Source organism: Pantherophis guttatus, chromosome 2 (genome assembly GCF_059756535.1).
Source record: "Pantherophis guttatus breed Tessera chromosome 2, ASM5975653v1, whole genome shotgun sequence".
NCBI classification, from domain to species: domain Eukaryota; kingdom Metazoa; phylum Chordata; class Lepidosauria; order Squamata; family Colubridae; genus Pantherophis; species Pantherophis guttatus.
In genome coordinates this window covers 251,752,039-251,767,156 of record NC_142064.1, presented here as the reverse complement: position 1 = coordinate 251,767,156, position 15,118 = coordinate 251,752,039, and the positions used below count along the sequence as shown (strand labels likewise).

At 40.4% G+C, this 15,118-nt stretch overlaps 1 protein-coding gene across 1 annotated transcript; it reads left to right on the top strand.

Annotated features, from left to right (window-relative positions):
• The first annotated feature begins 3,252 nt into the window (after positions 1–3,252).
• LOC117667988 (uncharacterized) lies at positions 3,253–15,103 on the top strand. The gene is made up of 5 exons (XM_034421643.3): positions 3,253–3,400; positions 4,051–4,486; positions 5,367–5,493; positions 7,428–7,565; positions 9,165–15,103. Exons 1-5 carry the CDS (start codon positions 3,393–3,395, stop codon positions 10,709–10,711), a joined length of 2,256 nt encoding a protein of 751 aa, XP_034277534.1. The 5' UTR covers positions 3,253–3,392; the 3' UTR covers positions 10,712–15,103.
• The last annotated feature ends 15 nt before the right edge of the window (positions 15,104–15,118 follow it).

The window sequence follows — 15,118 nt, the reverse complement described above, 5'->3', positions numbered from 1 at the left end:
TTAGTGGATAAATGGTCCAAGCCCCTAATGTTGTCCATAGTGGATTGGGGATGATTATGCCAGAGCAGGATCTCCCCTCCATCAAAACAGAAGTCCTGGAAGTCCTGTCTTCTCTGCCTTTTTGGCAGCAAGTAAGAGGACTGTTGGTGTAACTGTTAGACAGTTGGTGTGGCCCCAATGGTACATGAAAAGGTGGTAGGTAATTGGGTGAGATGCCAATCAGCAGGATTGTATGAAAATGGACCCCAGGTCCTACCAACCTTTATGCAATTGCAGCATGCTTGTCTTTGTAATAATCCAGTGGGGAGTATCCACAATTATTTCTATTTTCTTGTTCTACAGCATTTGTCAGTGTAACTCTGCTTTTTCATTCTTATTTTTTTAATGACAACTTTTCAAGATCAGATAAAGTTATAAGAAACAACTTGCCCAAGAATAATCAACTGCCATTTTTTTTAATGCCTAACAAAGCCAGTTAAATCTGGGTTTCCCACTCATCATCTGCAAATATTGTGGGTCTCTGATGTGGAATAAAGACCCATTAAGATATCTCTTGTCCTGAAAGAAGATCTTTTTGCCATACAAGTAGTCCTCATTTAACCATCTTTCATTCAGTGACCCTTCAAAGTTACAGCACCATTGAACAAATGGTACTTGAATCCAGTCCCTGAAGTTATGTCTTCTGCAACAACCCCATGGTCACTTGATGAAAATTTGGGCACTTGGCAGCCCACCTACACTTAGGACTGTAGGAGCACTTCAATTTTCCCCCCCACCGCCTACCTATTCCCTCCCACCATTATTTCTATCATTTTGATGGCTTCTTCCTGCTGCTGTTGCTGAAGTGCAGCCAGCCTAGTGATGTGCAAGGCAGCTATTGTCATGCCTGGCCTTGTTCCTGAGACCGCATGCACCATTCTCCCAAAAAACTTGAGAACTTGTCTTCATTTGGAAAACAGCACATGCAGCCTCAGGAAAAAGAGTTACCGTGGGCAGCAGGTGCCTCATGTAGGAAAGAAGGTCAGCTGCACGGGGCAGGTCTGGCACAAGGTATGTCAGCTGAGATTCAGCAGTGGGGTGGGTGGCTGCAGCATGGACTCAAGGTGGCACTCCTTGGGGGCAGTGGTGGCACCTGCGGTACTGAGGCTGAGAAAGAGGTCTGGGGGCAGCTGAAATTACTGAAAGTCCTAGGCCTCTATGATGGAATTGCGCAGCTGGTGTTCAAATGAAGTCCGAGACACTGACACAAACTTGTAGTTTTATTTATATTTATATTGATATTGATTTATTTATTTATTTTGTCGAGTACATATTAGATAATATATATAAGTATAAGCATGAATTGAATACATAAAATGAATACAATTAATGGGAACATTAGGACAGGGACGGTAGGCACGCTGGTGCTCTTATGCACGCCCCTTACAGACCTCTTAGGAATGGGGTGAGGTCAACAGTAGACAGTTTTAGGTTAAAGTTTTGGGGGTTTTGAGATGAGACCACAGAGTCTGGTAGTGCATTCCAGGTATTGACCAGTCTGCTGTTAAAGTCATATTTTCTGCAATTGAGTTTGGAACGGTTCACTTTAAGTTTGTATCTATTCTGCGCTTGTGTATTCTTGTGGTTGAAGCTGAAGTAGTCATTGACAGGTAGGACATTGTAGCAGATGATTTTATGAGCTATGCTTAGGTCATACCGAAGGCGGCGTAGTTCTAAATTTTCTAAACCCAGAATTTCAAGTCTGGTGGCATAGGGCATTTTGTTATGAGCAGAGGAGTGGAGGACTCTTCTTGTGAAATATTTCTGGACGTGCTCAATTGTACTAATGTCCAATATGCAGTGCGGGTTCCATATGTATTTTAATATAGTTATATAAATAACTATATTTTGCATCTATATATACACCAAAGATAGGCAAACAGGAGCATCATAAATCACAGAGCGCACAGGCACACAAGGGAAAAAAGGCGGGAAAAGGGGGAAATGTTCTCTCCACACCCACAGCAATCAATCACAGTGCAGATTGCCTCACACAGGAGCTACCGGTAGCACTCTTCAACCAATCAGTTATAACTGTGTCCTGGCTCATTGCACAACCCCACTGCTCCAGCTACTAAATTTAAGTATCTTAACACTCAGCCCCAGCACTGCCATCATTCGAGAGGAGGCAGTCCCTTAACCTTAGTGAGGCTTGAGAAAGGACCAAGCCAAGAATGGCTTGGATTGGAGGGGTGGATCCTCCCCTAATGACATTTGGTTAGTGATGGCAAAGAGGACTGCCGGGATTTCCATCGCTAAGTAATGTGGTTATGTGATGCTATGTTTTACAACTGCATTGCTTGTCTGTGGAAATTCTAGTCCAGATTGTCATTGTTAACCAAAGACAACCTGTATACCTGTAACAGTTGTGTTATATGGATGTCTCAATGTTTGTTTGGTTTTTTGGATGCCTTGCTAATTGGTTAGAGTTTGTTTTTGTCTAGGAGATTGTGCTAAACTCTAGAATGTTCATTTTAAAAAAAGAAAGAGCAATAAATTAAAACTTTTCCAACAGATTTAGTCCTGGGATACTAATGCAATGATCACCTCGTTGGTTACATCCAAACTGTTAACTGGCAAAACAGAATAAAGGCAAGCAAAACCAAAGAACGATTAACATATTCATTAAAAGGCACACCAGAAACCATACTGTGAATAATTAGCACGAACAGTTCCCAAGAAAGGGGCCTTTGGTTATTCCAGCTTCAGCCTGTTCTGTAAATCATGGCATAACAATAGAGACGGAAAGCTGCTGCCTCCTTTATTCCACACCTCGAAGGAAACAATTTGGTGAATGGAGATTTCCCCCCTGAAATATAGGGTGCTCTAAGCCAGAGATGTCTGCGGGATTTGATGCTCATTCATCCGAATGAGCCAAGCAGCATCGCGCTTTTAGGTGCAAACACTACTCCCAATAAAAGGACAGAAGGAGACGGGGCGAAGCTTGGATTGGGATCATTGCTGTTCAGCTGCCTTCGTTTGACATGCACACACCATTGATGCTTCCATGCCAGTGTTTCTCAATCTTAGCAAAACTCTCAAATGTGGGGACTTCAATTCACGGATTTTTATAAAACCGCTCTGCTCCGCTGAAGAATGACCGGTGGCAGCTTACTGTCATTCAGCAGAGGCAAAACAAGGAAACGTTTCTTTCCTCTGCCCGCGAGAGGGCTCTCCCTTTTTTCTCTTTGCTAGAGCCGAAATACCAGCTAGCTCGGAGGAAAGAGTCCTGTTTTGTTTTTCCGGGTTATTGGGAAGTTGCTGTGATCGTTCCGCTGGCTACATGGCCGTCCTATTTCAATGCAAGAAGGTCTAGCAGAGAAAAAAAATCTCTCTCTCTCCTTTTTGGCTTAATGCTAAAGTAAGAATTGTTTTCCTTCTCCAGCAGCCGGATATTCGGCTAAAAAGGCTTCTTGACACAGGGCTGAACCTGGGCAGGTAGAAAGCAGGTGGGTCCCCATCCTTCCGTCCGCCCATCCACCTCTTTGTGGATTTGCCCATCCTGCAGTGCAGGTCCATCTATGTGTAAGTCGTTCCCAGCAGCAGAGAGTCTCTTTTGAGCCCTGGCTTTGCTGACCAGTTTTTGTCTCCAACCTGGAAAGAGAGAACTGAAGGAAGATTTATTTCTGAGTATTGGGATGGGATGGGATGGGGGAATCTGCGGTGTAAAATCGGTCTCTTCTCTATGCAGAGAAAAATCTTAAAAGCAGGTGAACTCCAAGCAGCATGAAGGGTCCTATTATTTGCAGAGAAGCCATCTTAGTAAAATTAAAAGCGGATTGTGGTGATATTTCTCTGTGGAGAGGGGACAGAATATCCCAAAAGCAGTTAAGTGTGTGCCTGTGTGTCTCCCTACTCGCCCCATTTTGTCACTTGTGAAGTATTTTACATGCCTTGTGTCTTGCTTTTGCAGTTCTTGGGTGAAGTTTTTCGTTCCCTTTGCTATTTTTGATTTCAGTATGGTTCACTGCCCAATAAGTGAGATGTATTTTGCTTTTCTCCCAAAATTAGTTGCAAGATTTCCTTTGAGATGGACCCCCATACGTTTCGCCTTTCCCAAATCCCAGCAGAAGAACTAGTTGTTTTGGCCCCAGTGGATCAGCTCAGTGCCTTTTCTAGGAGAAGATGCATATGGTCAGCCTCCATGAAAGCTTCAGTAGAAGTGACTACTCTGCTCATGGACATTGAAGAGTACAACAGGCAGATGTTTCGTTCCAACGCTCGTTCTTTGGGAGAACGTCCTTGGCAGACTCTGTTCCAGCTGGGAGAGGCTGCTCAGAGATGGCTAAGACCACAGGACCGCACCAAAGGACAGATTGTGGATGTGGTCATCTTGGAGCAGTTTCTGCATGTGCTTCCTTTGGGAATGCAGGCTTGGGTGAGAGCCAGGAAGCCAAGTACCAGCCAGGAGGCAGCTCAGCTGGCTGAAGCTTACCTGGAGCAACAGGTATCCTTGTTAATAAGAAAGGGAACCCTTGATTCATAGCCTAATGCTAGGAATGTTGTTCCTCTAACCACAAGCACTGGCCAAGCAAGAAGGTGTCTCCAGTAGGCTGGATTCTAAACCCACCTGAATTTGTCCTGCTATAGGTTATAAATGGAGTGGGCCAGGGGTGGGTTCTACTTACCTTTACTACCGGTTTGCAATGGGAGCACGCACACACGTACTCAGATCTGCATGCGCAGATTGTCCATGATGACATCCGGGTGGGTGGGCGGAGCCTCCCACCGCTTTTACTATCGGTTCGCAAGAATCAGACAGAACTGGGAGCAGCCCACCACTGGAGTGGGCAGTAGAAAGAGGGAATGCTAAAAATTTCATCTCCCTTGAGATAGTTCCCAACTTTCTAGGAAAGCCTGCTGTTACTTGGAGAACTACAGGTTTAACATAAAGACATTATCCCAGTAGCTAGGCTCACACAAGTTGTAATGACAAATTCTGGGTTAGAATCCCAGTAATATTATTACGCCATTTTAGGACAACTCAGTCACCTAATAAGGCAGTGGCTGGATTTCTATAGCTTGCTGAATTACAATTACAACCAAAAGTCCAAACAGTGAGTTGTGTTTCAGTTGTAGGAGTACAGTTAAATCTCTAACCTCCCTCCTCCTGCCTTAATGTGAGCTAGGCAGTCCCTTCTTCAGTATTGTGTTTGAAATTCAACCACCTGGGAGCTTAATATAAACTTAATATAAACTTGAATCAGGAATTACAAATTCAAGATATAAAGCAGACATAATTACTGAATATTTTTGCTAAATGAAATACCAGCCATCAGAATAGTAGATCAAATGCATTGTTTTGTTCAATTGTCTTCCTCTTGTAGTGCCCTGTGGCTTTCCAGGATGTCGCTGTATATTTCACCCCAGAGGAGTGGGACCTTTTGGATAACGAACAAAGAATTTTGTATTACACGGTCATGCAAGAGAATTCTGAGAACGTGACCTCCTTAGGTAAGGTTCCAGTTCCTGTAAGGCCATACAAACTTTCCTGAATGTGTCAGTCCCAAACAAAGAATCAGCCTAGGTGTAACAGGCAAATTGTATGTTTTTGTAAAGTCATCTTCCTTACTTTTAAGGTTTTTAGGAAAGCTCTGTTGAACCCTCTCCATATCCCCAAGGGCTGTTCCTGCCTCATGCTACATAGTCTAAATGAAACCCATCATTTCTGAAAATTAAGATTTGCCATTGACAATCCAGCATTGGCCAAGGAGACCAGCAGTTGAAATTTATGATGCCTGTGAAACATTGTTTTTATATATAATAACTGCACTGAGATTATTATATGCGCAATGAGTGAAAGATTTGACTTACCCACTATGGATGGTAAAGATGATGACAGTCTTGGTTAGAGAAAACCTATTAAGTTTAATGCTGATTGGAAACCCCTTTACTGATTTTTTGCATGAAACAGGAAAAAAATGGAACTAATTATAATTATTATACAAATGATTATATAATAATTATATATTTGATGATTATTTAAAAAATAGTTGATACTAAAATTGTAATTGAGAGAATAAGAGGTTAAATTACATTTTTACAACTGCTTTAAAAGAAAATGAAAAATCACTTCTTTATAATTTTCTTTCATTTTATCCGTACTTCTGGCTTTGTCTTTTTCTTATCTCTTTCCTTCTTTCCTCTTCTTTTATTCTAAGTCTTCATTTTTGTTAGATCTTACCTTCTTTAAAACTTTAATAAAGATTGTTTTTTAAAGGACTACCTCAGCCAACAGTGGCTGGAAATTAGCATAGACACTGAAAGGGAGAGGATGTCAGGAACACAAATAGTGAATTAAATAGCCTAAAAAAGAAAATGTCATAGATTTCTATCCCAGAAGCTAAAGCTTACTTGGGTCTCTCTATTTTATCAACAACCCTGTATGGTAGGTTGAGCTCAGAGAGAAGGACGGATGCTAGGTCACTGGGAGTTTCCATGGCACAGGTAGATTTTAACTTGGTTCTCCCCAAGTCTAATCCATTACTTTTACTACACTATACTAGTAGACAATTCTAACCTATTCAGTTCTTCGTGTTGTCTGAGGTTGGTTGATTTCCTACAAATATCCCTGAGGGAACAAACAGGCTTGGTATCATTGTTGCATACTGCAGGAAGCAGCACCAGAGAAACAATTAAAAAAGAAAAAAATACTCTGATCGAGGCACAATCAAGAAAGCAACTTAACCCCAACCAAGTTTCTATAAACAACCAGCATACACCACGCACTCATGCACTGATGATGATATCTTGCCTGGCAAATAAAATGTCTGCAGAAAAACAACCAAGTTAAGAGGTCCAAGAAATAAACAGTTCAACGTTGAGCCACACATCTTCACTACTATAAGTAGTTCTTGCTTAGTGACAATTATTGGGACCGGCAAGTCTGTCACTAAGCAGCATAGTCACTAAGCATAACACATGACCATGAGGAATTGATGACTTCAGTTCTCATTTGGTAAGTAAGTAAGTAAGCAAGTAACCATAAGTTATAAAGCAACATCATGTGGCCATGATCTGCCAGTTTCTCCACTGACTCTGCTTGTTGGAACCTGGTTGTGAAGTGCACAAATAGTGATCACATGACTGCGGGATACTGCAATGATTATAAATACTGTCCACTTGGCGAAGTTCCTGAATGGTTATGGTGGTGACACTGCAACGGTCATAAATGTGAGAACTTACATAAAATGTAAGTTATTTTTTTCAAATGCCAATGCCAAAGTGGCATTGTCACTTTGAATAGTTGAACTGGGCATTAAGGGAGGTGTTGAAATTTTAAGCTAACTAAATAACCAGCCGGACCCAGGATATTTTATTGTGTTAAATGGCTATAAAAGAATCAATAATCCTCTTCTCTTTTATTGTGTTTCTTTCCCTTGCTCTAGAGCTCTTAATTTCCAAACCAGATCCATATCTCCAGCTTGACTGGGGAGAAATATCACAGATGGCTGATCTCCAGACAATGAAAGGAAAAGACACTATTGATCAAGGGATTGTAAATTGTGAGGACGTAACTGCGGTTGGTAAGAAGGTCTTTCTTTTTTTTGACAAAAGAATCCTTTCGTTACATTTTATTGGGTCATACAATTTATTTATTTTTTAATTCAAACATTTTAAATCTGTCTACTGCCCAGACCCAGGGCGGTTGGGAGATACATCTAATTGATCAGAATATCTCCAAATACATAGGTTTTAGCTCATGTGTGGGATGACATATTCCTTTTCTTCCATTAACATACAGTAGTGCCCAAAATTGTGGAAGCCTTTTGGGAAAAGTGTACAGTATTTTTGAGGTTTGATGGCTAATAACACCACTCTCATCACTCCAAATAACACTGTCCCATTGTTCCTCTGTTCAGGTAGCATGGGTTTTAGCCCAGTTTAGTCTTTTTAACCTTTGTTTGAGAGATAAAAGTGGCTTTTTTCATGGAATTCTAGATTTTAGGCCAAATTCCTGCAGTCTGCGCCGAACAGTCCTTGCACTCAACTTCACGTTGCATTGTGCCATTTCATCTTGTATACACCCAGATGATTTTCTTCTGTCGTGTGGGCACAGTCTCTTAATTCTTCTATCATCACTTGCTGTTGTGCACCTTTTCCTGCCTTTACCAGTGTGGTTTTGGAGTGACTGAGTCTCTTTATACTTCTTCAAAAACTTAGAAATACCACTTTTGGTTAAGTTTCCACCAATTTTTCTTCTAATTTCTTCATAACTGTAGCATTGTTCACTTAATAATACTATTTTACATCGCTTTCTGAGTGAACAGTCAACTCTTTGCACCATTACTTTAATTTTATTACATTCTACAAGCTCACTAAATGAAAGAACACAGAAAAACCCCAACCAACTTGATAGCAATCACATAACACACTGACAAATGTCCTCCTCTCAGCTTCAATACATGACATTAGTAACTGAATCCTACTGTGAACTGATTGGCTCATTGCCAAAACAAGATGATACCCGATTGGCTCTTGAAACACTCATGCTCATTGGCTCCAATAAGATGAAGGAAAGCTACCTGATATCAACCTAAGCAAGTTGTGCTTCCTTTTTCTGGTTATTTGGCTATAATGTTTCATAGAATACAGATAATTGAACAAACTTTGTTGCATTACATTCTTGATTAAATTATCTTTCCATTGATATATAATTTTATGGTACTACTCTAAAAAAAAAGTGGTGTTATTAGCCACCAAACCTCAAAAACACACTTTTCCCAAAAGGTTTCCACAATTTTGGCCACTACTGTAGTTGTAACTGTTGCCCTACCAATTTCATTACCTCCCACTTTCAACCATCTGAGTTGGCTGTACTAAATCAGAGAATGTTTCTGAGGGTTAACCACTCAGCCATCCTCAGCCACTCAGCAGAATCAGGGGGACATTCACTAACAGCCATTCCAATTCATCAGCCCCTGCCAAAGCCTGTTTTAATTGACATTGTGGCTTCAGTAACGCTAAGTCCCAGTAAGTCTAAACTCTACCCAATAAGCTTGTCTTTTCCAGATGGCCATCACATAATGTACATCTTTAGAGCTTGCTGCTTTTAGATTTACAAAAGAAATCTATTTTCCTGCAGTGTTTCCAGTATTTCCTCTGCATCCTTATTGTTCTTGCAGAAAATGTGGATACAAGAAAGAATCCTCATCAAGAGAAGCCTGGAGCAGAGCAATTTCATGAACCATTGCGGTGGGATGTTTCCTTCAATCCTAAACATTCTGAAAAAATGGGGATCAAATCCAGAAGGCGGCAGGAGTTATCACCGGAGTTATTACAACTTTCCAAGGCTAACAAGAAAATGCCTAGAAGTAACTCCCGATTAGCTACTATAGCAACAAGAAAAAAATATGGATGTTATGAGTGTGGAAAAAGGTTTGATCAGCCGTCACATGTTATTAAACACCAGAGGATCCACACAGGAGAAAGGCTATATCCATGTAATGAATGTGGGAAACGTTTTAATAAGCAGTCTAATCTTAATGTCCATTTACGGCTCCATCGTGGAGAGAAACCTTATAGCTGCCCTGATTGTGGCAAAAGATTCAATGCCAAATATCATTTACGTGTACACCACAGGATACACACAGGGGAGAAGCCTTATGTATGTGAAGACTGTGGGAAAAGATTCCCTGTTAAAGCTTCCCTAAATAAGCACCAACGAATCCATTCAGGAAACCCCAACCCGGTCATACCATCTGAGATCAAATCAGAAGGCAATACCCAGGCAGTATTACCAGAAGTGATACAGGTGTGCACAGTTCCTGATACAGAAAAAATAGTTAAAATTATCAGTACCAATTCCCCAATAGAGATAGCAGTGTCAAACAGGAATTATGTCTGTTTTGAATGTGGAAAACGTTTTGAGCGGCCTTTACACCTTACTAAACACCTGAGGATTCACAAAGGAGAAAGGACATATCCATGTATTGAATGCGGGAAACGTTTTAATAAGCAATCTAACCTTACTGTCCATTTACGTCTCCATACTGGAGAGAAACCTTATGGCTGTCCTGAATGTGGCAAAAGGTTTTGTACTAAATCTCATTTACTTGGACACTATAGGATGCACACAGGGGAGAAGCCATATGAATGTGAAGTCTGTGGGAAGAGATTCCCTGTTAAAGCTTCCGTAAATAAGCACCGCCGAATCCATATAGGAGACCCCAAGCTGTCCAAACCAATTGAGATCAAATCAAAAGGCAATACTCAGGCAATATTACCAGAGGTGACACATGCAATTCCTGTACCAGAAAACTTCATCGAAAATATAAGTAAGAAGCCCCCAATAGGAATTACAGTGTCAGACAGGAATTTTGTCTGTTGTGAGTCTGGGAAAAGTTTTGATCAATCTTCACACCTTACTACACACCAGAGGATCCACACAGGAGAAAAGCTATATCCATGTAATGAATGTGGGAAATGTTTTAATAAGCAGTCTAATCTTAATGTCCATTTACGTCTTCATACTGGAGAGAAACCTTATGGCTGTCCTGATTGTGGCCAAAAATTCAACATGAAATCCCATCTACAAGGACACTATAGGATCCACACAGGTGAGAAGCCATTTCAGTGTGAAGACTGTGGGAAGAGCTTCCGGGTAAAATCTTGTCTAACTAGGCATCAGCAAATCCATACAGGAGAAAAGCCATATAAATGTCTTTCCTGAGGAAAAAAAAATCAGCTAATTAAACACCAGCTGTTTCACTCTGGGAAGAAAAATTGCATGTGCTTTGAATGTCAGAATACTTTTTGCAACAGATCAGATTTTATTAAGCATGAAAGAATTCACACATGAAAAAAACTTGTCTATGTTGTTATAAGCACTGGAAATGCACTGGGAAATATTTCCATGCAATTTTTATATGATTATTTTCCAGGAATTCACTAATAACTCTCTTGCAAATGCTTTTATGGAGCCAGAGGGAAGCAGTGTGCATTTGGAACTTAATTTTGTGTCCATCTTCTATAAGAATTGCAGGCCTCTTGTTTAAAATGCATTTTTTAGGATTGGCCTGAAGGAGCTTCATAAACAGTAGACATTCCATGCAAAAGCATTGATACCATGCTGGCTGGCTTTGATTTTCCTAGGAATAAATGGCACTATCTTCCAGATAAGTAGTTCTGCACTCCAGGATAATCTGAAACTAAGTAATAGTTATTGCTGTTCTCTAAGAAAACCTCATTTGGGACTATGACAAACCCTTAGATTAATTTTGCATTTGTTTCCCACTCAAGCATGGCTATTTTATGGAAGCTTGTCTTGAAATGAATGAGACACTTCATAAAAAAATATTCTAAATCCAGTAGCGGTAAGGCAGAAGAAGCATTTAAGACTTGCCTTTTTGCTCAGCGGGATTCAAAATGAGATGTATGAAATTTGCACAGGTTGGACAAAAATCAAAAACTGACAGATAGAAATGTAGCTTCCACTTCAAGATGCTGCTTCGGGAACATCAGTCGAAAAAGAAAGTCCCCTTCTTCCTGAGTTTTGATTTCACCCAACATGCTTAACTGAGTCATAGAGGTAGAGTGTTGTGTGAACAGAAAAACTGGTATGATTGGTGCCCACCCATTAGCCCTAAGAAAGTTTATTTTTAAATCAAGCAGTTCTAGTTTTCTGGAAATCAAGTAGCGCATGCGTGAATATACAGAACACACATTGTTTAAGCTGGATTGTCTACGCAGCTGACCTGAAGGTTAAATAATATGTCTATCTTCCGTAGCCTAGTGCTAGAGTCAATTTACAAGACACGAACATTCTAGGCATTCCATCTTAGTGGTTCTTTTGGCTTTTACCACCAGAGTCACATAGAAACACTGAAAAAGAGACAGAACATAGTAGATATTTTCAGGCCCCTAATGTTGTCCATGGTGGATTGGTGGTGGTTATGCCAGTGCAAGATCTCCCCTCCAGCAAAACAGAAGCCCAGGAATCCTGGCCTTTTTGGCAGCAGCTGGGAAGACTTGATTTAGATGTAGTGGCCAGAAAGCTGGTGCGCCCCAAGCAATGAATGGAATGGAGGAAAGTAACTGGGTGAAGGACACCAGTCAGCAGGGTTGTCTGAAAATGATCACCAGTTTCCACCAAGTCTTGCACTGTTGAGGCTCGCGTACTTTTGTAGAAGTCCAATGGAGAATATTAACAATTATTTCCATTTTCTTGTTCTATAGTCATTCTGATTTTTTTTTAAGTGACAACTTTTCAAGATCAGGTAAAGTTGTAAGAAACGATTTGCCCCAAAATAATCAACTGTCATTTTTTTTAATGCACATTGAAGCCAGTTAAACCTGGTTTTTCCACTATCTCCTGCAATACTGTTTGTTGCTAAGTGCTGCTGTTCAAGGTAGGCTAGATGTGGGGGTGATAAAGAATTGTTACTCTTTTATTCTGGGTGGGGTGGGGAATGTGACATACTGGCAAAATAATTAGGCATTTTCTGAATATTTGATCCACTGAGCCCCAAAGGAATGATGCCATTCCTGAAATCAATAGTAAACTGCATGCAAGGTACATGTTTTAAGAATAAAAGAATAAAATATTGTAGTTGCTCCAGCAGTTCTCTGTATGCAGCCTTTCCTGAATGTGCTTCTTACCTGTAGGTTCTTTAGCTGACTTCAGATTGCTGGAAAACATCTTGCTAAATGTTCAAGGCTCCTAGTCCAGTGATTTGCCTCAAGAGAGCCTGCTCCTTGAAGTGGGCATAGTAAAAAGAGAGATTAAGATACAGATAGCTATAAACACTGGCTAGAGTTTGCTCTCTTGTGCGGCTAGTCCCTACAACCTTGGTCTGAAATACCCTGTTTTTACCTTCAGAAAGCCTTTAAAAACCTGGATTTTTTTTTCCTAGGCTTGAGGGCCTGGATATTGGCAGAAGCCATCTTGCATTCTTGACTTGGGCTGATGTGGTTTATTCTTTGTCTGGTATCCGTTGGTTCTTGTTGTTTTTCTATTATTTTTATATGTATGTTTCAGACGTTTTGTTGGTTAGTCACCCAGAGCTATTTGATAAGAGAAATCTATATAATAAACTAATAAACAAGCTAACTCTTGGAGATGATTTTCAATTGACTCTGAACTTTGACTAACTCATAACCTTTGAGATATGAAAAGTCTTTGACGCACTTTGCATCAGGTTTTAGAATATGGAGCAACAATCCTGTCTTTTAGGATGCCTAATCTACCATTGCTGGGAATCATAGGTACAGAATAATACCATGGAATGGAATTATGGAATGTGGGAAAGACCTTGGGAGACAAGAAGAGGCTGCCTATGGAATGGCCAGATAAGAGGGATATTAGACTACAGCTGGATACTGAGTAGAGCAAGAGACTCAGAAAGGACCCTCCTCCCTAGTTTCTCAGGCTATAAAGGAAATGTTGGGAGGACTGTACTTTCATATTTGTAAGCTTCTGTTAACGTAGCTTTTCTGCTTGTGCTTCCTGTGTGGTCTGCCTGTTAAGGCTGACATCATGCGCCAACCTTTCTCCAGCTGCAGGCTATGCTCTCTCTTATCTGACTATTCCCTCGGCTGCATTTCTTTGTCCCGTCTTCCAAGGTCTGTCACATAATGTACTTTAGCTCTTGATGCTTTCAGGCTTACAGAAGAAATCTATTTTCCTGCAGTGTTTCTAGTATTTCCTCTGCTTCGTTTCTTTCTTTAATTTAGAATTGTCACCCCCATATCCATATGACAGCTTTCATAACAGGGAATTTGACAGAAGAGAGCAGAGGGAAGGATTCTGCAGTCTGAGGAAGAGTAATCTCAGGCATTTTTGTCCAGGTGAGGTGTTCGGTCAACTCTTTTTGAAGTAAATTTAGGAGGCTCAGAATCCGTGAAGATATGATTGGGAGCTATGCTCTCTCTTTATCTGACTATTCCCTAGACTGCATTTCTTTATCCCATCTTCCAAGGTCTTTCTTGTATACCATTGCATACCAGCAGCATGTCTCATGAAATTATAAATCCTAAAGCAGAGAAGGACTTGTACATTAATACTGTAGTCCCAAACATTTCTGGCTCCATGGACTGGCAGCAGCAGTTGTGGCTGGGGAGGAGATGGTTTCACAAGCACAGCCTAGTTCTCATGCATGTGCAAATGAAGCTTTGCACACTCGGCCACCCCTTGTCCCAATGGGCTGCAGCCCAAGTTTTGGGGACCCCTGTATTAATGCACCTGAATGCCTCCCATTCTGCGGTTTCAAAACTGAGGTATAAGAAGATCCTGAATATGAAATTCCTTTGTTGCACTGGGTGTTTTGAGCTGGCTGAGCATGTCCTTGTCTGGTGCCTGCTACATAAAGGCACACATTAATTAGTTCCCCACAATGGAACATCATCCCCCCTGAAATTAGATTGGCTTGGGTCCCTGAGTGTGAAATAGAGCCCATTTTTTGAATCGATAATTATCTGGCTGCTATGTATCTTATTTGTATTTTTGATATTGTGTATTTTATGTATTTTACTTTATTTTATTGTAAACCCCCTAGTGTCATATAAAAGTGAGATGGTTGGCTACATACATTGAGTGAATGGATGGATGGATGGATGGATGGATGGATGGATGGATGGATGGATGAGCAAGGCCAACAGGGCATGCTGATCAGGCACATTTGCAAATTGAACTGATTGACTATATTTCTTCGATAACATCCAAAATGCTTCTTTGTGTGTGTGTGTGTTTTGTGCTTGTGTTTATAAAACCCATCCGGAATTGATTAAGAAAAAAAGATTTAGCAACTTTGCTAAATTTTCAGGTGCTATTATATAAACTTCTATTTATTGCAATCAACACTAAACTGATAATCTCTTATTTTAGATGTATAGTTTATTTCTACAAAAACTATTTTATAACCTTGTACCATAGTATTTATATTTTCTCACATACAGTTTATGTTAGTATTATTATGGAGGTGTAATATTTTACAATATTAAGCTACAATATTAATCTTCAGTTATTGTTCAAATGGATGTAATTGTTATATCCTCATGGTTTTATGTTATCTTATGCTGGCCTGTGACCAAAATAAAGACTCTCGTTATTGTTGAAATCATTCTAGTACAGCCTTCCTGA

What these genes read in the sequence shown, in the direction of transcription:
- LOC117667988 (XM_034421643.3), top strand. An exon ending in AAGCTTACCTGGAGCAACAG is followed by an intron (nt 4,487 to 5,366) that starts GTATCCTTGTTA and finishes TTCCTCTTGTAG; the next exon opens with TGCCCTGTGGCTTTCCAGGA. An exon ending in TGAGAACGTGACCTCCTTAG is followed by an intron (nt 5,494 to 7,427) that starts GTAAGGTTCCAG and finishes CCCTTGCTCTAG; the next exon opens with AGCTCTTAATTTCCAAACCA.